The following is a 27,044-nucleotide window of genomic DNA, read 5'->3' on the forward strand; positions in this document are numbered from 1 at the left end:
AGCACGGACGTGTAGTCTGGCAGCAGCGGAGCGTCGCAGCCAGTGTGGCAGCTGGGAATGCGAGCACAGACCGCTATTTACAGGGCAGGGAAAACAGGAGTGTTGGTCAGTGAGAGGCGCTTCCAGGACTCGACTTGGGTCCCGCACTGGCTTAATTTTAAGCCCAAACGGGTGACGTGCGTTTCTTTTTGCCCAGGGTGTCGGAGTTCTCGGACCTCCTTCACCAAATGGTCAACACACAGCCGTCAGTGGCTCACTGCGGGGCTGCATGCTAGAGGGAACCAGCCGGAGCGTCTTGTCAGTCCCCGGGCTGTGTTTGTAGGGAAACACCTTACCTCTGTGTCGGAGGGTTCGTATAAAGATGCAGTGAAGTATCGCTCTTTATTATTTGAATGTGTCTCGCTTTGAAAAGCTTGTTTAAATGCGCCTGTTTCACCGCTACCAACAAACTCACGCCGACGACCATGGACTGAAATCTGCGGCGGCGGCGAACGACACACAACCTGCCGCGGTTTCCTGCGAATAAATAAATGATAGAGGATACGATGACCCTGCTGTCCCTGTTAGGTCGTATCATGCGTTATTTTTTGCTCAGACCTGAGACCTTGTTCCTGCTGTGCATCAGCCTGGCTCTCTGGAGTTACTTCTTCCACACTGATGAAGTGAAGACCATCGTCAAGTCGAGCCGGGATGCGGTCAAGATGGTCAAGGGGAAAGTGGCGGAGATGATGCAGAACGAACGCTTCGGCGGGCTGGACGTCCTGGATGCAGAGTTTGCCAAGACCTGGGAGTTCAAGAGCCACAATGTAGCCGTGTACTCCATCCAAGGCCGGCGAGACCACATGGAGGACAGGTTCGAGGTGCTCGCCGACATCGTCAACAAGAGTCACCCGTCCATATTTGGGATTTTTGATGGTCACGGTGGAGAAGTGAGTACAAATCAAAGCAGATTCATAGTTTCAATTTTTTGACACCCTGAAGTCCACACAGAGACGAGACACCAAACGCCCCCCAAATTGAATTAGGGTTCCTTAGGAGTTGAGTTACAAGGCTTTAGTGAACTCGGGGGACTATTTATCTCAGCTTTTAAGAATTATTTATAATGATTGGCCTGTTTGAATTAAACCATGAATAGAATCTTACATTTTTCCTCTGCAGATTAATGATTAATTGTCCCCCACACACTTTCCTTTCACAAAATGAAATTCTTATTTGAATCAATCTGAAAAACTCCAGGGCTCCAACATAACTCAACCTATGTGTGTGTGTGTGTGTGTGTGTGTGTGTGTGGGTGTGTGTGTGTGTGTGTGTGTGTGTGTAAGAACAGATTTACCGGTCAGGGGGCAGAAAGGGCTAGACCCTAATTAACTCCATGGTCTTCTACTTTACTTCAACCAATCAACCAATTGATGAATGCAAGGACAGGAGCACATTTCCAGCAGGGTTTGACAAATCAACCACAAAAATACAACAAAACTAAACAAGAGAGTAAAAGAAGACTATGCTGTACACCCTATAGAAATAAAACAAACCTAATTAAGGTTTTGAAAAGAGTAATGCTTCTTTAAGTCATGTTCCTGAGGTCAGGAAAAAAATGGAACTGTATATGTTAGCAGTGGGTGTATCAGAGCTTCTTGCCTTTTATTTAAGCACCGCCTTAACAGGTTAGGGCAGCACGCAGCTTCCTGCATGCTTCTCAGTAAAAACAAACAATGGGAATGTTCTTTGACAGCCTTATTGGCATCACACCAGCAACACTGCACCTTTCACTTCCAGTTTTGATGTCTTCATCTGCAGCATGTGGAAAAGATATGGGGGGGGGGGGGGATCTGATTTTCATCTAACTTAACACTTCATGTGTCCTGTAAAAACCATCAAGTCTTCCAGCAACTCTGTATACACAATCTCTTCTTCAGGGCTTTTATTGTGAAAATATTTGCATGACCATGTTGATGTATGACTTGCACAGAGCCATACATAAGAAAAGCTTTACCATTTAATTACATCAGAAGGATTCAGCCATTAATCAATGAAATAGGGGCGTAATCGTGAAGAAGGCTTGCTGTATATTTATGTATGTATTATTATTTATTTATTGCAATGGAGCAAACTCTATCTTTCCCTGTGTAAAATAATTTATTTTATAATGAACTTGCTATTGTTGAAGATGATCAAAGATAAGCTCCATGTAGAAATAAAAGGCTGGCAGTTTCAGTGATGCTGCTGCAGCACCACAGGGACGATTCTGTTGTTGTTCCACCATTGTATTTTGATACACATTTGATACAAAATGCTGACAGAAAGAGCAAAATTTGGAGAAAGTCCTTCAATCTTTTGTTTCATGACCACTTTGTTTTATCATTGTGTGTAACCATTTTAGAAATAGAATGAATGTGCAAAAGGAGAGACAGAAATCCCAATCTTGAATCAAACAACCTCCCCTTCCTCCACTCTGTTTGGTAGCAACATACCTAACGTTGCCTGTACCACCATTTTCTTAGCATAGCTGAGTTTATTCGCTACAAAGCAGTTGGATCGTTAGCAGTTCACATATCTGTTTTTTGCAACATCTCCACTGAAGAATTTTCTGGAAAATGAAATGGAAACACGGATTTGTGTGGTCCATTATGCGCTGGGTCAGGTGAACAGTGTTGTCCAGGCTTGAGACCCCATTTTGCTGGTGCATATCTCTTAATTAGTTCTTAATTTAATCAGCATGAAGCCGTTTATGCACAAGTTTGTTGTTCAGGGACTTGTTTTGTAATCTATACCCCCCCCCCCCCCCCGCACACAATAAATGTATTTTATCTTCAAGTGCTCACAAATCAGCATCTTGAGTTCCTTAAGACTTTTTTTTTTTTTTTTAAATCAAAGCACTACTTGTTTATGATCCAGAATGCAGGAAAAGCCACCCACCTATTTAGCTTGAAGCTAATTGCCCCCATTGCTGGCTACGACCAACAACAATACTGTTTACAAACTCTCAAATGCATCGTCTGTTAAAATTCATTGATGACCTAGTTCAACTGAATGCACCAGTTGTTCGTGCTGGGCACTTCGGTGAATGAGCAGAGAACTGGACGGGTTGGAGTTCGTTCATTTTTAGCTGTTTGTGAATGCCTTAGCAAACAACTGAATAAAGGAAAAAAAATGGATTACACTGATAGATGCAGCTTAAAGTTTTTAAACATGCTGTTGTACAGGTTTGCTTTTGTTTTTAGCTTTAAGAATTGGTGGCTATGCAGTGCTATTAGCTTTAAGCTTAACATAGTCGTGGCTGGCTCTTTCTACATTCCTGAGTCACAAAAATGTGAGGAGGCAATGAAAAAACAGCTTTGTGAGCTCAAGACATCTATTCCTGAGGGTGAAGTATCGGTTTAAGTCCTTGATACATTCCTGCACACACATAGAGCATAACTGATATGAGTCATTGATCCCTGATCTGCTGGTCCCCATCCATCCTTCTAGTCAATTTTAACAAATCTCTTACACTTCCTTCTTCCTCTGTGCAAATGTCATTTGACACAAGCACATGAACTTTGAAGAAGTGTGACAAGGGAGCAGTTAAACAAAGCAAGACCCTGAAAAATGATGTCAGTAAAACGGCCAAAGAGAATTTGAGATGACATAATGGCTAGGTGGGAAGTGCAGGAACAGTGACTTATCATGCAGTCATTGCGTGCTTCAGCACTGGTGTTCTTAGAGCTTCAACCATGACCTCAGCAATCTCAGTGTATCGTAGTGATGCTACAGAGCCAGATGGGTCAGAACCATTAAGTGACAGGGTCTTCTCCTCTCTTCTCTTCTCTTCTCTTCTCTTCTCTTCTCTTCTCTTCTCTTCTCTTCTCTTCTCCATGCTCTTTTGGGTTTGACAGCTACTGTATTCACTCTGAGTTTGACTCCAATGGTCTGATTGAGGCTGAACGATAACATTCTAAAAATAGGCTGGCAAAAGCATAGAGAATAGCTGTTCTTTTAGGGGAAATTAAATTTTAAGCTGTACAGCTTTTTTTTTTTCTTTTTTTTTTACCAAAAGTGGTCATTGGTTTGTTATTCCCTGCAGCTTTTTTCCCCAGGCTTCTTCCCATTGTGGAGTTCCTTTTTAGAGACTGGTGGCCTAAACTGTGGGCTCAGCTACAAGCATGTGGGTTAGAGACTTGTGGAAATAAATAGTGAAGATATAGTATATGTTAAAAAGAGAATAGAAAGGAGAGAATGAGTGGGAGATCATCATTCCTTAGCGTTTACAGCAAGAGAAGGTTTAAGTTTAGCCATGGAGGCGAGAAGCTGTTTTATACCTGCTTGTCCACGGGCAACAATTTGGACTGTTGTCATTCTCACACTCTGTTGAAGTGTGTGAAACAGGACCCAGATAGCAGATTTCACAAATGACTTTCTCTGTTTAACACATTTGAAATTTTTTTTTACAGCTGGAGGGCATTGAATAAATTAGAGGAATGCTGCGTGATCCTAGGCAACATTGGCTGCCTCAGCTCATACACCACTTAGAACAAATAAAAACAAATATACACAATAAAATGATATCTAATATTAACCAAATGTATTTATTTGTTCCCTTTGTTTATTACGTGACACCACCGTCTGTTGCAGGTATTGTAAAAGAATGCAGGCTGTAAAATCGATAAGATCCTCCAATGATTCTGCTGACCAGCGAAGCAGTCAGACCAGTGAAAGTGATTTGGGAAATCAATATTTTTCAAAATAATGTGTATAAAAATTAGATATGAAACATTAAATTTGAGCTTGCTGTTGCTCTGTCCAACAATATATGCCAAAAAGAAATACAAAAAAAACAAACTTCTTTTTATTAATATGAAAATCCAATTGTTTTTTTTCTGTTAAGTTGGCATGTACCAACAAGTCATATCCACCCATTCATCAGTTTTCATCTCTCAGCAGCATGAGCTAAGCTACATTAGCTAGCTAGCTTTCACAAAATGGTAGGTAGGCGTTTCTGGCTGCTTTCTTTGCCCAAATGTTCATAGTTATGTAAGTTTATTCATACTGAAGAGAAATTATACACCAGGCATTTTACAGACATCCTCAGTAGGTACATTGAGCACAAGATGGGCTTCAACCCCCCCCCGGACGGAGACTGGACTGCTATCCCAGCAGTATGTAGTGGCCACACCCAATGTTATTACGGCCAGTTTTAAGCATTCAATCAAACTCCTCCCAGCCTTATTTCCTGCCACTCTGTCCTGCTTCCACTTCCACTGGAAGTACATCACGAAACAATAAGACGCTCTTGAAATGCGGTTTCAGCTGGACTGCTCAACTATGCAGGGAATGTCCAATTAATTTCCCATTTGGAGTTTGGTGGCAAGATTTTAGAGATTCAGACTTGGACAAAGGCTGAGGCCAAAACGTCATCCCTACATTAAAACTTCAGCATCTAGAGATTGAGTGTGCGATATCTGTTTTAATTTTTACATGTTTTACTTTGGGACCAGCACCTCGCTGAACTTGCTACACAGTGTGCTTATGCTTTTCTCTTTTTTTAGATTTTAGTGATTGTCTGTTCTATATTTTGGTGTGTTTGTTTTTTTAAAGGAAGACTGGAGGTTGTCTATTTAATTTTGCCAGAGCCAGCATGGCTGTTTTGTTGTCTCTTGCTTCCACTTTTTGTATTAATCTAATTATCCCCAGTCCAGCTCCAGACTGAAAGTAAGACATCAGTGATATTGATGTTCTCATCCAATTCTTGACAAGATAGCAAATAAGCTCTGCTCTTTAAAATGTTCCCAACCATTACTTAAATACTTATACTGTGCTGGGGAGGATTTTTAATCCTGCAACCAAGGCAGGTGTGAGTTCCAGCAGCTTGGTACAGAGGGGATAAAGAACAGAAAATTAAGTCACAAAGTTTGACCCTGTCACTATTCTACCACCTCACTGGAACCAATCACTTTACCAGCAAATGAATTAACAGTCAGATAAGATCTGGAAAATTCTTCGCTTTCCCTATCTCTCTGCACCTCACACATACCAACACAAATTCAATTTTCAGTGTGTTTAAAATCCATATTTTACACACACACACACACACACATACATATACATATATATATATATATATATATATATATATATATATATATATATATATATATATATATATATATATATATATATATATATATAAAATTTGTGTTTCAGACTCAGTTGTCAGTAACTGACAGGGTAATAACCTGCATGAAAGTGCTAACCCTGGGCATCTATATGATATGGCAGCAACATGAGCCATTTGTTTCCACATTGGCGTGTAGTTAGTCAGCTTTACTCTGCTTCTACCTGCCTCACTGTCAGTTTGTGGCTGTCGGCAATTTAAAATTACCTTAACCCTAGAGTACATAGAGACAGTACCTGTAAGCCTTCTGAAGTGCCGGGGCAGCTTTTATCTGTGTACCATCCTTTTAACTTTTGTTCTGTAGATGTCTTTTTTCTGTCCGAGCTCACTCTTTTATGTCGCTAAGGACAGTAGTGTTTTAAGTGGGTATTGTTTGAAGTGTGAGTGTGTCTATCTATCTATCTATCTATCTATCTATCATCTATCTATCATCTATCTACCATCTATCTATCTATCATCTATCTATCATCTATCTATAATATAATTAAAATAAATGTCCCTCTCACCCTTGTAGGGGGGATCTGTGTCATATCTCTAGCTCGGGTCCTCTACCAGAGGCCTGGGAGTTTGAGGGTTCTACGCAGTATCTTAGTTGTTCTTAGGACTGCACTCTTCTGGACTGAGGTGGTGTTCCTGGAATCTGCCCCCTGGCACTCCCCACCCTTCTCATGTTCCTTCTTCCTGATGTTGGCATCAGCTGGTATTGCCACATCCATCACCATTGCCCTCTTCTGCTGTTTGCCCACCACTACTATGTTCAGTTGGTTCGCCAGTAGCTTTTTGTCAGTCTGGAAGCTGAAGTCCCACAGCACCTTAGCCTCGTTGTTCTCAACCACTTTTGATGGTATGTCCCATTGGGATTTTGGTACTTTTGGTCCATACTGGGTACAGATGTTTCTGTACACTATCCCCGCCACTTGGTTGTGTCTCTCCATGTACGCTTTTGTGGCTAGCATTTTACACCCCACTACTCTGTGTTGGACTCTCAGGAGCATCCTTACACAACCTGCACCTTGGGTCTGATCTGCTGTGGGAGACCTTGGCCTCTATGGCTCTTGTGCTGAGGGCCTGCTCTTGTGCTGCCATGATGAGTGCCTCTGTGCTGTCTTTCAGTCAAGCATGTTCCAAACATTGGAAGGTCTTCTTAACATCAGCCACTTCCTCAATCTGGCAGTTTTACATGCCATGTAGGGGCTTGTCCGTCTACGTCTGCTCCTCTCCCTCCTCACTCTCATCGGGTTTCAGCTGACTGAGGCATTCAGTGATCAGCGTGTCCTGAGGGGCCATCTTCTTGGTGTACTCTTGGATTTTTGATGTTTCATACTGGACAGTTGCTCTGATGCTCACGAGTTCTCATCCTCCCTCGTTCCTCTTAGTGTACAGCCTCAGGGTACTGGACTTTGGGTGAAACCCCTCAATGCATGGTAAGCAGCTTTCTGGTCTCGACATCTGTGGCTTCTATCTCCTCCTTTGGCCAGGTTATGATCCCAGTGGGGTATCTGATGACCAACAGTGCGTACATGTTGATGGCTCAGACCTTGTTCTTACCATTCAGCTGAATTCTTAGTACTTGTCTTACTCTCTGGAGGTATTTGGTAGTTGTTGACTTCCGTGCTGCCTCCTTGTGGTTTCCATTAGCCTGTGGGATCACAAGGAACTTGCAGCAGCTCTTGATGTCACCTATGTTTCCTTATGGTAGGTCGACCCTTTCAGTTCTGATCATCTTGCCTCTCCTTGATACCATCTAGCCACATTTGTCCAATCCGAATCACATCCCTATGCCATTGCTGTAGGTTCTGGTGGTGTGGATCAGTGAGTCAATTTCTCGTTCATTCCTGCCATACAGCTTGATGTCATCCATGTAGAGGAGGTGGGTGATTGTTGCCCCACTTCGGGGCAGTAGTGGTGACAGTGCATCTCCTTGGTATATCCTGCACTTGATCTTAACTTGGCCTAATGACTTTAAATTGGCCTCTAGGGCTGTTTTCCACATCCCCATTGAGTGTCTGATGAAGGCTCTCAGTTTACTGTTGATGTTGTACAGTCCATGTGTGTGGCACTGAGTCATAGGCTTTCTTGTAATCAATCCAGATGGTGCACAGGTTGGTCTGTCTGGTCTCTCCTCTGTCAACCAGTAGCTCGTGCTTGGCTCCTTGTGTAAGCCCTACTCATAGGCATTCATGGAGATATTTAACCAGGATGTGTGGATCAAATCGGGGCCTGGTGCCATCTCAGCTCTTGGTGGGCCTGGTCTCTGGATAGCTTGGGGCTTGGGCACATTTCCTTTATTCATCGTATTTCTTGTTGCCTTTATTTTTTATGTTTATTTATTATTTTTATATTTATTTTATATATTAGTAAATATATAAATATTAGTAAATGTGGGCAAAATGCCAAAACAACATGGATGATGGCTACTTCCGAGGGATTGTTTGTCCTTAGTTCAACTACACTTCATATTCAAGCTGAATGGCCATTTCATTCTCACCTTTATTATTCATTTCTGGAATTGCAAAGCAGACACCACTTTGAGGGCATTCTAAGAATTCAAGGAGTATAGTTCACCTTCTGTGCAAATTCACAATGAAGGACATTTTATGGTCAGGAAGGCCAGTGTTGAATGCTAAGTAATTTATAGTGTTTACGTGTGTTTGTCGAGGCTGCGGGGGCATGTAGATACTAAGTGGTTTGAATTCCTCCTGAGCTCACTCTCACTCGGGGGATGAAAGAAAGAGCCAGCATGTGACTTAATGCACTGTTGGTATTACAGGATTATAGAGCTAGGGAGTCTGGGAAAACTAAGGACAGCAATGTGCACTTGAGTGTATGAATGTGTGTGTGCTTGTTGCAATGTAGTACAAGCCGGTGCGCTGCTTTTCCTTCATGTGATGGCGGAGATTCAGAGATGAGAGGGGCTGTTATCTGGTCTTCCAGGGAAAGACGACATTAGGGTGAGAAAGTGAAACGCCAAAAGCCTATCAGACACAAACACCTGCAGTGCCTCACACAATTTTACATCACGTCTTCAATCTGTGCCCACAGCAAGTCTTGGAACTCTCACTGCACGTTAGAATTGAGAGGAACTAAATTAGGAAGAAAATCTTCACACTTTTACTTGTAATGATGAAACAACTGATGGTTTGAAAACATTTACAAAGCCTTTAAGTGCCTCATGATTAAATTATTTATCCACATTCACATTAGCTGAGGTCTAACTGGAATGACCACCACTCTTGGTGGAGCACTCACAGAATGCCTCTTTCTTGCATTGAGAGATTGTCACCACATACACAGATGCCATTAAATGTGAAATTCAAAATGTAGCTCAATGAACATTGTGTGAACTCATCTGGCAAGGGCCTAAATTTAATATAATACTCTACACGTTTAATTTCCCTCATGATGAAATTGCATTCACCAAGTGTTCTGAGACATGAGTCTGAGTAAATGCACATGTTGAATCACCTGCTAAACATGTGATTAATCAGCTATTTATCCTACACATATTACGTTGGTGCATGTTTATGATCTGACTGTCCGGTCCCTTTGCTCATTCACTTTTCTGACGTATGACATCACTATGACGAGCACATTTGACCTGCGGGGTCTTACAGTTAATATGTTGTCCATTTACCATCAGGCTAAGGCTTAAAGCACCTGCAGTAGCAACAACAGTCGTCAGCCACACACACACACACACACACACACACACACACACACACACACACACACACACACACACACGCATGCACACACAGGCTGACTTCCTTGAGTAGGACTTAAATCCCGGCAACTCCAGCAGTTCACTTAACACTTTGACAGGAATTCATCTAATGAGGATCAGTACAATGGCTCATCTCTGCTGTTATCCCCCTGTACCTGCTTCATGCCCCTTGTGCTGAAAGCTGACACTCAGATTTTCAGTCCCTCCACAGAGTTTATTGAAGTGGAAAGCAGAGTGCACACGGGAGGTCATGTTCTGCTGGAAAATACTAGTGCAGCAACGAAGACACCAGAGAGCTGAAGAGCTCTGTCGAAAAGTCCTCTGACCTTTCGATTAATTTGTCCCTGGTGATGAAGTTTGTTTTCCTGGTAGACTGTCGGAGCAGTTGAGGGAGGAGTGGAGCCACTGAGTGAAAACATCAAATAAATAAATGAATGGCCTGGTGCCTGTCAAGCAAACTAAATATTTAACTTTTGAGTAAACCTATTTAATCACCTGTTTTCCACTGCCAATGTTTTCCATAGAATTAAATGTTAGGCTTATTCAGAATTCCTCTAAATATAATGTGAATCTAAGAAGAATAAAATCCATTCCTCGCTAAAAGATAATGACATTTATTAGGTTATTAAGAACATGCTCATCTGTGTGTCAGTATGTCCATGTGACACAACTGAGTGTGTGTCTAGCACCAGATAAGCGGGCCTTCCTCTACCTCGCTGTGCCATCCTCCCCTGCTGGCAGTCACTGCTCAATAATTTAACACCCTCTCTCTGAAACACCTCTGCTAACACTCTTTGACTAAATATACACTCCCATCCATGCACAAGGAAACCACAAGGTCATTGATCTTGCACGCACACACATACATACACACACACACACATGCACAAAAATCATCACGTCATTGTGTACGGTATGTGTTTGGAAAGTTGCTCATGAAGTTCAAGCTCTGTGGTGTTTAGCTTCTCATTGTCCTCCCACACTTCACCCACTCCTCCTCTGCAAGCGAGCCAGGATGAGCTGACATGGTATTGAGGGATGCGTTTGGTAATGGAGCCGTTGTGTTTGTTTGCCAAGCCCCCTGTCAACTGCTTCACCCTTTTTTTTGTGGGGGGTGGGGGTTGTTGTTTTTTCTGTCTTTTTTGTCTTATGAGTCTCATTTTTTGGCAGTGAATGAATGGTGTACAAATCCCCGCCCCTCACCCGACCTCACTGTGTGCACAGCCTCGGCTGCTTGCCACCCTCAGTCGCCGGGTTGGTGGGTGAACCTGACGTGATCCCTGTGTTAAAAGCCAAGAATGTGCCATCGCTTCTAGGTATTGCAAAGCTGCACGTCTGGCTATGAAGTACTCACTCACAGCACTTCCATTGAATGTACGTTCACACAAAGCAACACAACTGGACTTAATAGTTGTGTTTGGTTTTTTTTCACTCTGTAGCTGATTAACAGTCCCTAAATCGCTAATCACACGGCTGGAATTGACTTGGCGTCTGTAATTACGGCACTCGGTCTTGAAGGGACAACATTCACAGAAGCCAGTTACATCAAGTTTAACTAAAAAGAATGTTTATAAAGCCCCCCAACCAATCAATCTACATTAGACTACATTTGTGTGCAAGCGCCAGGCTCCACAATTTACTGTTTGTCTGTGTGTGATTGGGAAAATAGATGAGTCAGTTGGAGTTTGCTGTCTTGGCAGTGGAGGATGGCGGGACAAGAATGTTGGCTGAAAGAAGGTAGCAAGTCACAGCTGTTTGGAGTTAGTGACATTGGTGTTATTGTGTGTGTGCAATGAGAGCGGTCCATGATATTTGTAAAGCTCACAGTTGTGGCTCTTTACACTGGCCAGATGGGTCTGTGGGGTAGGGCAGGTGCAATATAAAAAAAGGCTTCCTGGTTATTTGTATGTGTATAACTACCTCTTATCAATATGCCCACAGTTTGAATGGACCCTGTTATATAACTTTTAGTATCTAACCCCTCTTTATATGTCCTTATTTGTTTTTTTTAATCAATGTATTTTCCACTCTAACGTCATTGAACGAATGATTTTATTCTCCATGAGGTGTATATGGTTAACATGCATGTCTGCCTCACACATGTTCCATGCAGCCTCTCAGATATCGATCCATCCAGACTGGAGGAATGCAGCTAATATGAATGTTTGATATTAGCACATGGTTTTTATTCACTGGGGAACTGTGAGCCACAAACCTTCAAATACCCTGAGCCACGCTGACACCAGCTGGCGTACATTGTTGAAAAAAAAAAGGCTCACTGGATAAGAGAGAAGATCGGACTCAACAGCATGTCATTAATTTGTGCTCCTGATTAAAATTGGGTAGAAGAGGGGTTTTGTGTGTGCGTGTGCTTGTGCGTGTGTGTGTGTGTGTGTGTGTGTGTGTGTGTGTGTGTGTGTGTGTGTGTGTGTCAGAGCTTTTGTGATTATTTGTATACCAGGGTCTTCCTGGATCTCTGCCATATACTCTTGATTATAGCCCATTTTTCCTCTGTGGTTGCGTCTTTGTTTTCAGGTCATTAATTGAGTTGGGTGGTGCCGGGGCAAATAAAACACTGGTGAACCTCCACGTGTTTAGATATAGCTGTGACTCCATAAAGAGAAAATAAATGAGGTTTCTGGGTAAAAATAGAGGAGGAAATGGATTGAGAGTTCCAACTGAGAGGATTTACTTTCTAAACTGGGCAATTTTACAAAATGTATCCACTTAGATATATAAAGAATATTGATTGATAAATATCATTATCAAAATATTGGTTACCACTTTACAATAGGTCTCCACTCATAAGGATTAATAAATGGTTGTAAGAGCATTATACTTACCTTGTAAACACTATAAACCATTGATTAACAGTTATAAAGGACTTATAACTTAATTTCCCATACGTAGATGCAGGGTTGCTATTTAGCAAGTGGAAAGTAAGCTGTTCTGCTATACTTTTATTCAGCTTGGTTAAACAGGCTCATCATCAGATTTTGCCATTTTGCTGTTTAAAATTGCACCATAATAGATGACCATATCCTGAATGTAGAGCACACAATTTTTTTTTTTAATCAATTTTCAAAGTGGCCAACATTAGACTCACTGTTGTGTTCTGGGTCTCTTGTTTTCTCCTATGCTCATCTTCTCATACACACAAAAAATAATAAAAAAAAAATACTCCCAAAGATCCATCTTTAAAAAATATCAAGGTACAAACTACGAGTATTGCAGTATCATTTTGAGGCTGCATCTTAGCGCCCTGTATCAGAGTGACTGCAATTTAATCTTCCAGTGGGACTGAAAATTGATTCCAATCTGGGTCTGTGTGACCTTTTTGTTTGAAATCCTGAACCATGTCAACGGTGGCTAAAGGCCATAACAAGCAAGCAGAATGCAAACCCAGCATTTAGCCATGTCCCAGTCAAAGGTAGGCCATTGCTGGTTGCCAGACCACAATGTCTGGCTTCGGAAAATGAAAAACAGGTTGCTGACCATAATCTGACACCAATGATGTAACTCCTGTCACACATATTACCTCTATTGACCAAAGCTGATTTCCAGATTGTTTTTGTAGTTTATTCAACATGAGGACATGAGACACCACCCTGGGGGCACTATTTACCCATTAAGTCTTTTTGCTGACATATGGCTCTATTGCAACTTCTAAAATGAACAATTAAGCCATGAAACAAAACTATGAATTAAAAAAGTTGTGTGCAATAGTGTGCCTTTTGATTTGAAATTCATCATCTTAATAGCTAATTAACTGTTAACCTATAAACTGAGTTGGTTATAAAATGTCAGAAAATAGTCCTCCTCAGATTGGAACATATTCTAAAACCAGCCTTGCAAACAAAAGATATTCAGTTTAGAAGAAAACAAGCAAGTAACACTGATAGTTCAAATGATAGTGAAATCATGGAATATGTGAGTGTTTGAGGAAACTCATCAATTCTCCATATAATCCCAACAAATGCATTTATCATTTCAGCTCTTTCTAATACATTGAAAAAGTAAACCAGGGTGTCCAGGTAGTTTACCAACAATTGGTGGTCGCTAGTTTGATTCCCTGTGTTGCTCTTTACTTGGTTGGCTGTCTATAAAGTCACAATTTGCAGAGATTGAGGGTGGGATGCCAGATGAGGCTTTATGTGATGTGGTTTCTGCACTAGCGTCTCCTCTGGTTGGTTGGGGGACTTGTTTTAGAGGAAGGGGAATGCGCTACATTCCCCTGGTAAAGCTGCTTGCTGTCAGGTGAAAAGATGCAGCTCATAACAGAGGAGGTATGTGGTAGTCCACAGTGCTCCCCAGAGCAGCAGATGAGGGGAGAAACAACCTGAACAGATTCCTTGGGTGAATATGTGACAATTGGGGTGACAAGTGTCTCAAAAGGTCAACTATAGAGAAAAAAAAAACAAAAACTGAGATGTGACTTCAATCTCACTCAAGGACACACCAGGTCCACACTTGGTTTGGGTTAAAGGAGCTTTGCAGTGTTTGTGTTCTGTGGGTCTCAATCTGGTGAGGACTTGGCATAGATGGGAAGTTTAGAAGCAGATAAGTAGGGCTGGTAATTGATTAGAGGAAGTTTAGGATGATTTGAGCTAATGCTAACAGCTCACAGCTTCCTGAGAGCATCTAAGCTCAGGCTAAAAGGAGCTGAAGAGACAGCAGGGCACATTAGTTTAGTCTAATGCCACTGGGGAGATTGGGACTATATGTTCTCTCTGTGGATTTGGCTTCTTTTTTTTTTGTTTTGCCGTGATCCCTCTTTAGTTCATCTTTTATTCTTTCCCCAAGTCTTTCCCTTCCTGTCACCCTTTTCAATATTTGAATATCCTCTTCTCTGCAGTGTGTGTGTTTACACATCAGTACCTGCGTGTGCTTGATATCCAAAAAAGTCTGTTTGCTGCCCTTTTTTTCTGAGTTGATTTAACAATCTTATCCGGTAGCATAGCTGGCAGCTAAACGTACAGCTGCTCAGAGGAGAAGAGACGCTTTATTGAGGGTGAGAGAAGAAGTAAATGATGGTGAGGAGGAGAAGTGGCCTCGGTATGGGCTAGAGAGAGAAAAATAAAGCTAGAAAGATGCGAAAAAAGTGCATAGAGCATATCTGGATTGACAGAGGAGGTAATGGAAGCTAGAGGCAGAGGAAGGTTAAAGCTGCTGGAGGTGGAGAACGGGCACGGAAAAGTTTAAAACACAAATGCAGAGAGGTGACACTTTGCCCAATTCCTCGATATTTTTTCTCGATTTCTAATTTCAGCGGCCATAATAATTGGCACACAGGATAAATGCACTGTAACTGTAGGATGAACACTGAGTTAGAGTGTGTATGATCTGCCGGTGGAGGGTTTTCACCTTTTGATCATTGGTCTGTCAGACTGAAGGCCATGGCACCGTGAGGTAGTTCCTCCCCCGAGAAAGCATGACATACTTTTCCACCTCTTTCTTCTGTTTTTCATCTCCTCTCCCACACTCCTCTCTCCGTCTCTGTTGACCTTTCTTCACAGTGACTGCCTCTGTTTTCGCCTCTCTCTCTCTCCCTCTCTCTCTCCTCCCTTCATTCCAACAGTTCCTACCTTGTCATCCACTCCCCTTCCTTCCATTTTACCAACTTATCTCTTCTCATCTTTCTCTCTTTCTGATCCCCCTCTCATCTCTCGTGTCCTCACAAATCAAAATCTCTTTCACCCCGACTGTCTCTCCAGGTCACTGTTGTCAAGGGAGTGCAACTGGAGATTCAGTATGTGTGTGTTTGTGTGTGCAGAGAGCAGAGATTCCTTCTTTGGATCACACATCTGATTGCTACATAATCTTTTTAGCAGGTTTTCTGTTGTGGCTGCACTTGAGGCCTCAGTTTTTGGCTGTGTGGTTTAATTTTGAGTAGACATTTCCATTTTTTGCTCTTCTTATTCGCTTTCTTCACATCCCTTGACCTTTGGCAAGATTACTTTATTTATATATACCTACCTTGCTATATCTACTTCCCCCTTCTTCTTTTCTACCCCCCCCCCACACCCCCCGCAGAATCACCTTATCTCTCTGCAGTCTGTCTGACGTATTTATCACTGCCCTGAAATATTAAACAGTCTGCTGCCACAAGTCCTGAGGGGAGTCCACGACTTTTACTTACAACATACACACACAACCTACATCATAATTTCCCCTGAAGATGGTACACACAGCATATACTTTGCTTAAATTCATTGTCTTGTGTTCAAATTGACAGAAAACGCAACAATTCGACTCCTTAAAGGCCCCATTGATGTGTGACAGACAACAAGTGACTGTAAACCTGTCACGTCTAAGACACAAGATGCAAGTCAATATTTATTGGACTTCGAGAGCAAGAGTCCTATTTGTCTCCAAACGAATCCGCTAGGTGAAGTAGCTAAATTAATCTTTTGGAACCGAAACATTAGTGTATATCAAGACTATTGCTATCAGTTTGTGCAAGTTCCTTCAAACGCACCATCTTGCTGAGCACCAAGGATGCTGCCAGTTCCTATTTGGGCATGCTCTGAATTGTGCTTGAATTATTTAGAGTGAAAAAATCTGGAAGAGTCAGACCATTAAATTCTAAAAACAAATTGTCAAAAACCCCAAAATAAATTCATCTTCAGTTTGGCACATTTACGGAAACATAACAATTTTCAGACATGAATAATTGTTTCAACTTGTAAATTAATACTTTCTGATAACACCACAGATTTGAAATGTGTTAAAGCAAGAGCTTTTCGATCCTCTCAAAATTCCTCGTGGAGACCGGGGATTAGTTCAAAAAGCACTTCACCAAGTTTGTGCTACTTGACTCTGTCACCACCTCTTGTTAGCATTTATTTACATCCCCTGGACAGTCGTCTTGTGTGGAAAAAAATGTGCAAATGTCACTTTTACTTTGTCTTTTTTGAATAAAACTGGTCGCAAAGGCTCTTCAGTAGCAGCATCACATTTCATGTCAAGCCCACAAAAGCTCACAGTAGCAGCTGCTATTGAGGGAAGGGGCCCCTATGTAGTTTGAGAGTCCACAGGAGGAGGCAAAGAAAGCCTCTTGGTTTTTATACTGTCACCAATGAGTATTGTTTCCAATACTAAGCTTTTGTATTGATTTGTATCTGAGTATTGATATTTTCGACAACCCTAGTTGCAGCATTTGTCAAGTAAAGACAATTTTATTTATAGCTCCAAATCACAACAAAAGTTATCACATGATACAAGTAGAGCAGGTCGAGCACCACACACTTACAAGAGAGACAAAGATGGATAAGGGACAGAAAAGGAAAGAGAGGGACAGAGACAAGGAGAGAAAGATGGAGAGACAATGATAGAGAAAAGAGGGACATGAACTAGACAGAAGAAGAAAGACAAGCTTAGAGAAAGAGAGATGGGAGAGAGTAAAGACAAACAACAAACGATAACAGCGAGAATAGAAATGAAATAGCAATAAATACCTGCTAACAAGGCCATACATGAACATTGAAGTGCTAGTACTGATACTAATAAAACACAATGCTGAAGTTAATGTTAATACAGGACTAAAAATACTAATATGGATACTTCTTGTGCAACTTTTAAACGCTTCATTACATTTGAGCCTACATTTTCTAAAATACAGCAAGATAATGCACGGGTGTAAGCCCCGCCTCTCAAGTAGTGATTACCTGTGTCATTCACAGTGTTTGACTTCTTATGAAGCTCAGACTGACGTGTTACTTGAGGTATCTGATTTTATGAGGCTTCTCCAGTACTTAAAAAACATTGTTGTTGACATTAACATCTTCAGCAGATTTCATCATATCATATCATATTATCATATCACTTAAATCAACGTTGACATTGGTCAGTTTCCAATGCGGTATATCTAGAGTGTGTTTGCTTGACTTAGATCAATCAACATGTAGGGGTTGAATAATAGAACCAAATTTTTCTGGCTCCAAACTACAGGCTGGATGTTGATGGGCTGTCAACTCAAGTTGCTTACACTGTCTTCACTTTATGGTACACAGTGCATGGAGGATTTAATGAATGCACACAGTCCACAGTCAGTAGAAGGACAGAGGCTCACGCTGGCTTCTATTCTTAGCAGGCAGTGCCCTGGGGGGTAGGGGTGTCTTAGTCTGGAAATAGTGAGCAGGTTAAAGTGGAATGGGTGTCCTCCATGATGGTACTGCACCTGCTAGGGAAACTGGGCTGCCTTCGGAACCAATGGACTGACGCCTGCTGGCTCTACCATTCTGCCTACAGCCCTCCCTCACCAGATGGGCACAAAAACAATGCACAAGCTGTCAAGAGCTTGCATTTCAAAAGTGAGGGAAAATTATTAAAAGCATTTGTAATCCAAAATTATTCCCTATGTGGGCACACTTATTCATATAAGCTTTTGAGCAATTCATTAGCTGGATCACACTGAAAGCAGTGCTGCTGGATTATTTCCACATAAAACTCATTGAATGTGGCCAAGCCCAAATGCCCACGGTGGAGTTTGGAGCTACACTGTTTAGGATTCAGCCTGTTTTGGAAAGCAGGCCTTGGTCTTTGGCTACACATCTTGTCCTCATTATGTTGTATGGGATGTCCGCTTTGCCATAGAGTCGAGCCTTCACAGCATAATTTTGTCATCGCCCCATCATCCATCATAATACAGTTTACGACTTCAATCATCTTGGCATAAGACAGGAAGTCAAGCTCAAGGCATAAATACAGGAAAATGAACATCAGTGGGGTCATTCAGCAAAAAGAATTATGTTGTGGTTCCCTCAAACCATCACTTATTTAGGTTCGGTCTTGTTTTATTTTTCAGATTAAAAAAGCTAGGTCTTAAAGGCACAGGGAAACTGGACAGCATTTGTGTTTTCCAGACATTGGTATTGCCCTCAGACAGTGCCTCCTCTGTCAGACAGAGGGAAGACATGGCTTGGTATCCACAATCCTATCAAACAGACTGGTTTGATACAGGATTTATTTCTATCTCTTCTGTATCTAACATGACTCACATGCTACTTGTCTCTACTTTATTCTTACTCTTATCTCCTCATCCTAATCTACTGCATTGTTCATAATTCATGGCTTCATCCTGCAAAGTCTTGTCCTGATATGCACTTTATATTCGTCCTTGTATCCAGCATCCAGCCCATTCAAACTAATCAATGTTCTGACTGGTAGAGATGTACACTTGCACAAATGGACGCGTGCACGCAGGCTTTTATTTTCATCAGCAAGTTTGATGAGAACAGTAGTTGATGAAGTAGACGAGCATTGCTTTTTAAAAAGGATGTCTTTATACTTTTCAGTTAGTATGAGAACAATCTGACAATTGGGTTAAATATCCCCGACACGTGTATTAAGGCATATAAATACTTAAGTCCAGATGTGGTTTTTGTGTAAAAAAATCTAAGGGCCATGATAAAATACTAGACAAATGAAAATGCTAATTTTTTTCACTGCCCAGATCATCCAATCCTAATGCACTCAAGGCTTCAAGCTTTCACATCATCCTTGTCTTTGCTAAATTCTGAACCAGAATTGGCTCCCAAAAAATATTTCTGATGTCATAAATCATGCTTGTAGGCCCACCTCTTAAAATTAGATTTTCAACTAGAGCAGAGAAAATTGACACTTTCACCAATGAATGTTAACTGTCTTGAAGTTTCAGATGTTGCCCTATTCATTGTACACCTGTGTACAATGACAATAAAGCTTCTTATCTTATTCCAAAGAGTAAATTTCAATCTTTACCATAGGCTCATGGAGACAAACTCAATGTGGACTGGAGGGCGACCTTCATAGGCTCATTGAAAGTGTAAAAGTGTAGCCATTTGAGTTCAGACACCAGTTTCCACAACTGTTAAATTGATCTGATGACTGTTATGATATGAATGAAAGTTTAACTGAATTATATTTTCATACGGAGGCGGCATGCTCGCTCAGTTGGTGGAGTATCTGCCCCCCGTCCCGAGGCAATGAGTCCTCTGAAGCAACTTCAGCCTGCAGCTCTTTGCTGTATGTCAATCCCTGTCTCATATTTCCTGTCTCCCTCTCTGCTGCTTCAGTTTAATAAATACATAAACATGCTGAAAAAAAAAACACTTTTATGCCATCCACTCTAGAGAAGATGTATCACTCTGTCAGAGTAGTTTGTACTGCTGAAGATAATGACTTGCAGATTTAAACAATTTTAGCATGAACATTTCTCAGCAAAGCCTGGCACCATCAAGGTCTGTCTTCTCAGCCGTCAGAGGCAACACATAATAGCATACAAATGAGAAGCCGGCTATCAGGACATCAGATTTTAGAGTACCAGCGTACCCAAATAGTCTTTGACATTCACACAATCTGATGTCCACTCATATATTTGCAAAGAAAAGTCACACTGTCAGCTGTTCCAAAGGAAGGGAGCATTGAAACGCTGACAGGCTGAGGAGGGCAAAAAACAGTTGAGTGCAGTGAAGAAAAGGTCTGATTTTGATCTGCTTTGTTTTATCTGATGCAACGTTTTAAAATGTGTCTTCATGCAATTCTGTCTGGTGGACATTGCTCTCTGACACACAAACACATGTAGCACTGATCGCCGAATTTTATTCTTCTCTCTGATGAATATGACAGTCCAGCTGAAGTAGAATCGATTTACCATTACATATCACCCAATGATCGAGAAGATAAAAGTCACGATTTGAGTTGGGCCTTTTTTTTGTCCACACCTCCTCAAATGCATTTTTGAAGACCATGTATTAATGTTTGTCTTCAGCAGTGCTTTTAAAAATGTTACTAATCAGACAGAGATAGCGAGAGGAGGCAGGCCGTTTGCAATTAACGTAATACATTCAACATCTGTCTCCAGACTGGCAGCGAGAGAGACAGAGAGGGAGAGAAGAGGATAGAGAGGAAGAAAAATAAGCCTGGTGGGGAGGCGGGCATGATCATAAATGATGAGAGAGAGATTAGAACTTGAAGACGGTGTAGTTGTTTGCTGGTTCTGGAGCATACACAACCATGAGAGGGAATCCAGCTGAGACCAGCACAGTGTTGTGTTAATAAAAAAAACATTGATTTATTTACTCATGCACCTCCTGCAAAAAATAAAATCAGCAGAAATCTAGGCTGTTCCTTATTTGCTTGTGCCCCAATTATAGGGCCTCCCGCCTGGTGCTGCTCAACATGGTGTATGGAAATTAGGTGACTGTGCATGTGAAATATGGAATGGTTACTTTGCACCATATGCCCACACTGTTTGTTTATTTCATGTGCTGTTCCATTGAAAGAGTTGTTGTTTGTTGTTGTGTCAAAGAAGCCAATGCAGCTGTATGGAGATGAGAGAGCGAGCATGAATGGATGGACACAGGAAGGACGGAAGCGAGTCCAGGAAGCTGTTGACTAAGGACGGTGGAATTGGCACTTAGTGGAGTGTGCTGCAATGTGCTTTGTGGTGGTTTTGAGAGTAACAACCCCGATAACGCAATCTGCATCTCAATAACATCAGGTGTCTGTATTGATAACTGAGATAGAGAGGATCAGTTGCTACAAATGATATTAAATCTAAAAAGCAATAGAGGCATGGTGTTAGAAATCAAGAGGACTTTTAGAGTTTATATCGAATCGTATACTCTGACTTTGTTTCAGGAGGTTGTGTCCTACTGGGCCTTCCTCTGAAAAGGAAGACCTTGATATTGATATTGTGGCACCGATATAGGGACGACTGTTGGTTCTTTCACAAAATAATAAAACAATCAGCAATGTGGATGTAATTTTCTTCAGTTTTTCAGCACAAGTGCAGATATCAGCACTAGGTAGACGACTTCCTCTTGGAGTTTGTTCTTGGTTGAATCACAAAGGCCACTCTGTGTGGGTGAGTACAATCATCTAGTTCAAGAGTTTCTCCATTGTTTCTTTTCAGCAGTTGTGCATGTAGCATGTGATAGTTGGTGTGGCATTTGCGCTGTCAGATACTGTCACTGCTGAGATACTGTTGAGTTGAGTGCTGTGATAAAAGTTTTTTTTTTTTAATTCTCAGCAACTAGAGAAAAAAGCAATCAACCTCTCCACCTCTGGCCCCCATTCACAAAAACACTGCTCTGCATCACCATTAATAGTTAAAACTTTCATAGGGACCTTTGAACTAAATTGTTTGACTAATTTTAGAATCAGCTGTGTCTGTCATTTAACACTCAGGGTGTAGAGTGTCATGACACCTAATTGACTGGAGTAACAATCAATAAACGACTATTGTGTTACCATTCATCCTTAGATCCTGTTTGGATTGGCCCAGGGCGTACACTTCTGACAGGAAGAGGTAATAGAGGGGAAAGGAAGAGCCAGAGGAACGGAATGGCAGCGTGTGTTTACTTCAGTATGTAAACAGCTCTATCCTTCCTTCCTTCCGATCTCGCCGTTTTTCTCTTTTGGTTGCCAGCGAAGGCGTTGATGCACGATAAAACACTCTCACAACAGAGATGGAAATCTGTAAACAGAAAACTTGTTTTTTGTTGGAAACTTCGGTCTTGATTTCACCTCTGAAGATTCTTTTGTCTCCCATCCGCCCATAAATCTTTGCGTTTGCTGGATTCTTTAGACATCTGACGAGTGTAGAATCTTTGCACTTTATCTCCATTTATTTCACTTTCATTCTCTTGCCATGCTTATATTACCTTTCCTCCTTTGATAAAAGAGCACCGTGTATCAGACTCACTGGAGGAGTAAGATTCCCAGGGATGAGAGAAATGCAGTTCTGCTCGATAGATGTTACCTATATAACCAACCTCCAACCAAAGCTGATGATCGTCATGAAAGTGAAAACAACAAGGACACCATTTCTGAGAGTGAGTGATGGGGTATCACAGCGTGGATGTCCATTACGCTGGCAGTGAAGGGAAGAGAAATGCAATTTGATATTTCAGATCAGAAGCTGTAATGTTAACTGTGTGTGTGTGTGTGTGTGTGTGTGTGTGTGTGTGTGTGTGTGTGTGTGTGTGTGTGTGTGTGTGTGTGTGTGTGTGCATGTGGGAGAACGTTTCAAAGCACAGGAGCAATGGGCCATATTTGTCACACTGAAGATGTAAGAGAAGAAAGGTGGTGACTGGAGATGACGAATGTGCCATGTTAGAGGTCTTGAATTGTCTCCTCCACAAGCACCTTGATAGCTTCCTACACACAGAAACTGTAAGGGAGATTTGTACTCCCACTCTCTAATACAGCTGACAACATCAGCCTCCCACCTTAAGTCCAATAATGCTTGTAGAGAAATCTAGTTTCAGCTTTCATCTTTTAAAAATAATTTCACCACGTGTACCAAACTGTTTAATATCTTTGGCTGAACAAGGGCATCTGTAGTCTGAGACTCCCTGTGCTTTGTGTGTTTATGTGTCAGTGTTTCCCGTAACATTTAATTTAGTTGTGTGGAAGTTCTCCCTGTAGAATATGTGTGCAGGGACACATTTTCAGCGTTAGTGAAGCTACTCAAACATAAAAAGGCTTTCAGACAGATGTCATTTATCTCCCAGGACATCAGCAGCACCAATTAATCAACATGAAAATGATTGATCAGGGCCTTCAATCACAGCAGGAGGCAGATCAGGATGTACCTATCCATTCTGTGTGTGTGGGTGTGGGTGTGGGTGTGGATGTGGGTGTGGGTGACAGACAGACAGCGCTTATGATAAAAGACCCTGCTGTGTCAGCTCTCAACAGTTCAGTGTTCACATACCGTATGTGCATGTGGAAGGTTAGCGTTGTTTAAGGAGGCATAAATCATCAGTACAATGTGAGTGAGGCGCGTGTGTGTATGTGTGTGTTACATGTGTGCACCAGCCTTGTGAGGAGAGGGGGCTGGTGTAGCCTGCCACCCTGATGAGTCTATGAATATTCATGCAATTGATATATCAGTGTCTGCCAGAGAATGCAAGCTCCAGATCGTTGGAATACAAATACGAACACTTGCAGAGTATATGTATGTGTGTGGGCGCAGAGGGAGATTATAGGCCCTGGAGTACAGTGCATGAGCAATTGGGAGCGTGTAAGATTGAGAGAGATGAGTGCGTGTGTGTGTGTGTGTGTGTGTCAGAGACAGGAAGAGAGGCGTAGCTGACATTTACTTAGCTCTTCTCCTCTAGGCTTTTTGTGCCCCACATTTAAAAAGAGGCAGAGGAGCACTCTTGTTTTTAAAACTTTTGCCTGCTGAATTCATAACTCAGCTTGATTATGTTGGAAAACTGATAAAAAATAAAAAGTCACATCATGGTAAAAAAAAAGAGATCAAAGACCGTGAAACATACTGTGATTAGAACTTTAATAACTTCCATAAAATCACGAGATTTAAAGGTACTGTATAGTGCATCATATTTTCATATTAATGAGCATTCCTCACATTTGAACCTTTGGAGACTTCTTCCTGTTAGCCCTCTGCTAACTTGAAGGTGGATAAGTAATTTAATTGTTCAGCCCCTCAAGGCTTTCCAAACATTATTTGACCAAATGAATCAAATAGGGATAGTGAAAAGAGATATTAAGAGATAAGGGATAGGGTTGTGTGATACTCAAAACAATGCATCCACAATTTTACAGCTGCAACAGTTGCAAAAAATATGGAGGAGCCTATGACCTCAGCATGTGTCAACAGCTGTATTTAATAACTCTCACTGTCAGGAGATGGAGATAAAAGTGCCCCCGCTGTAGCTTTCTTCTTCTTATTCGTTACATTGACTCCAAGATTAGCTTGAGCTAATAGTAATTTGAACACTTGAGATAACAGTGCCGAGACTTTGAATCCTGCGTTACTGTATATTTTTCTTTTAAAGTTAAATGTATTCAGTAAACTTTTCTTTAGAATTTAGCAAAGGGTTTTATGTCAAGCAATCCTATTCACTTCATTTGTGCATCAAACGTCACATCATTCTAAAGAGGTCTTGTTTGTCAGATGAGTCACAATTCTTCACAGTCAGTTTTGCTGTCATTTATGACACGGAAAAGAGTGAAAGTTTCATACTTCGGAAGCTGCAACCACATTTTTGGTATCGTACAATTGTGATTTAATTTTTGTTCAACCAATATTTGAATAATTAAGAAATAATTGCAGCTCATTACCTAGAAACATTGGTTTTAGGACTTTATATAGAAACTTGGACTATAGGTATGTTTATGTATTGCAATAATAATAATGAACGGATTAATTAATAGTGAGTGACAGAAATGTTCTTAATAAGCTAAAGAGAACAAACCATTTTGATTATTGATTTTTAGGTCAAAGAAAAGTTTCCTTAGATGATTTCTATCATAAGGTTTTTTTCCCCTGCTAATCTGATTTGTGGCTCAGTAGGTTTGGATCTCCTCACTGACGACTGGATACAGCAAAAGTCTCTAAGGGAGAATGGAGCTGTACTTACAGGGAAACCATTTTTGAATGATCTTTGCAAATAGTTTCAGCTGTAAATAATAAACGACTCAAGCGAAAGTAAGAAAACATAAGAAAGCAATAAGAGCAGAATAGGAAACCGCGAGAATAACAGGACAGTGGGTTAGCTTTGCATGTAAAGAACAGTGCTGCTGATTAGTGTAATACAGATAAACTCCCACAGGTTATTTCACTTCATCTAAACAGAGACTGGAGATAAGTAAAAGACACACACAGTGGAACACACACACACACACACACACAGAAACCATCGTGTGATATTTATACTATTAATAGATCAGAGGTAGGTGTGTGGGTCTGAGGGACAAGTGTATTTCTAATAGATGTCAAAGGACAATTCTTCAGGGACACCAGCATCTATCTGTATTTGATGAATCTGTACCTTTAATTTAGAGATGTATTTTAGAAACTTCTGTAAGTGCCTTCTCTGTCCTTCGCACGAGGATAGCTGAGAACCCTCAAGCGCTGCAACTCTTTATTTTGTTTTAGAAATTATAATAATCAATTAAGCACCAAATTATTTAATGCACAATTTGTTTGATCCAAACTCTAAAACTACGGGAAAGACAAGGACATGGATTAAATCATAACAACTAGACAATTATTGTAGGTGCTGGTTGATCTTCCAACAACAAATGTATTGACTAATCTTTTAAGGTGTACCCATGAAGACATGTTAAATTAATAAAAAAATGATTTTTCTAGTGCTTTCACATGAACAGTATGGCATTCTAATAAGGATAGACTGTGCTGACGTTCACTTTCAGTAACGATGGATGTGCAGTTACCTGAAGACAAAGGCTCATCACTGCAGTGTAAATGTTGACTATGAAGCTTTCCCTCTCCTCCAGCTTGTATGATCACATGAACGAGGAGACTTTTTGAGAGTCCTCTTTGCTCAGAAATGTAGGAATTTGTAATATTTATTCAGAATTATAATTTATGCTCTTGCAGCAGTAATACAGGCGGGAATTATGTGCTGTTGATTGTAGAAGTTGGTAAAATTAGAGTCAGCACTGAATGCAAAAATGAGCCACCTGCAGATTGAGGGGAAAAAATAATAAGGAAGATTTTCTGTTGTTGTCAACACTCATAAAGCCTGGTGTTCGTTACGGGCAGTCGTGGCCCCTGGTTTTACACTTCTGTCATCATTATTAATTATCTCAGGATGAAAGTAAGAACAGGAAGTCTTCTTGGCAGAGAAAACACATCAGCATTCTTTGTAAAGCAGCCATTTGTCAATCACATAAATTAGACTCAAAGACTGATGGTAAACACAAGCGGGAAGGTTTGTGCATGGATATTTTATTGTGTCTCCAAGATATACAGTATAGAGGCAAATCTCTTTCTTATTCTTTCTCTCGTCTCCACACTGGCAAAAGCTGTGGCAGCAGGCTATATTTTTACAGATGTATTTATTTCATTTATCCATTCATTTAGATTGGAACCATGCATGTTAATCAACGTTGTGCAAAGTAACAATGTCCTGATAACATGAAACCTTGAAGAAATAAATTGCATACATGCTTCAAAGCAAAGCCAGGGTCATGACTGAAGATGAAGGCCCAGGTCACATCAATTTTTTTGAACCTTAAACTGTTTTTAACATCATGGTGGTCAAAAAATGCTGTTTACATGGAAGTGTGTTATTAAGAATATTTTCTTAATCGGGCTAATAAATTGCTGTCCATGTTTGTGGAGACAACCTTTGACATTCCTTTAGGTTCAGCATTGCGATATGAGTCTGAGCCAATGTGGATCTA

General features: G+C 41.1%; 1 protein-coding gene and 1 pseudogene across 1 annotated transcript in view; one reads left to right on the top strand and one right to left on the bottom strand.

Moving 5' to 3' along the window:
• Positions 1-4: 4 nt before the first annotated feature.
• Positions 5-27,044, top strand: part of ppm1lb (protein phosphatase, Mg2+/Mn2+ dependent, 1Lb) — a 55,220-nt gene continuing 28,180 nt past the window's right edge. The window contains exon 1 of the mRNA XM_086216320.1: positions 5-929. Within this exon, the coding sequence (XP_086072446.1) occupies positions 531-929 (399 nt within the window). The 5' untranslated portion in view covers positions 5-530. The remainder of the gene's footprint in view (positions 930-27,044) is intronic.
• LOC147254776 (uncharacterized) lies at positions 6,700-7,925 on the bottom strand (annotated as a pseudogene).

This window comes from Aulostomus chinensis, chromosome 10 (assembly GCF_037954235.1).
Source record: "Aulostomus chinensis isolate RoL2024-O1b breed Wild chromosome 10, RoL_Achi_v1.0, whole genome shotgun sequence".
Classification (NCBI taxonomy): Eukaryota; Metazoa; Chordata; class Actinopteri; order Syngnathiformes; family Aulostomidae; genus Aulostomus; species Aulostomus chinensis.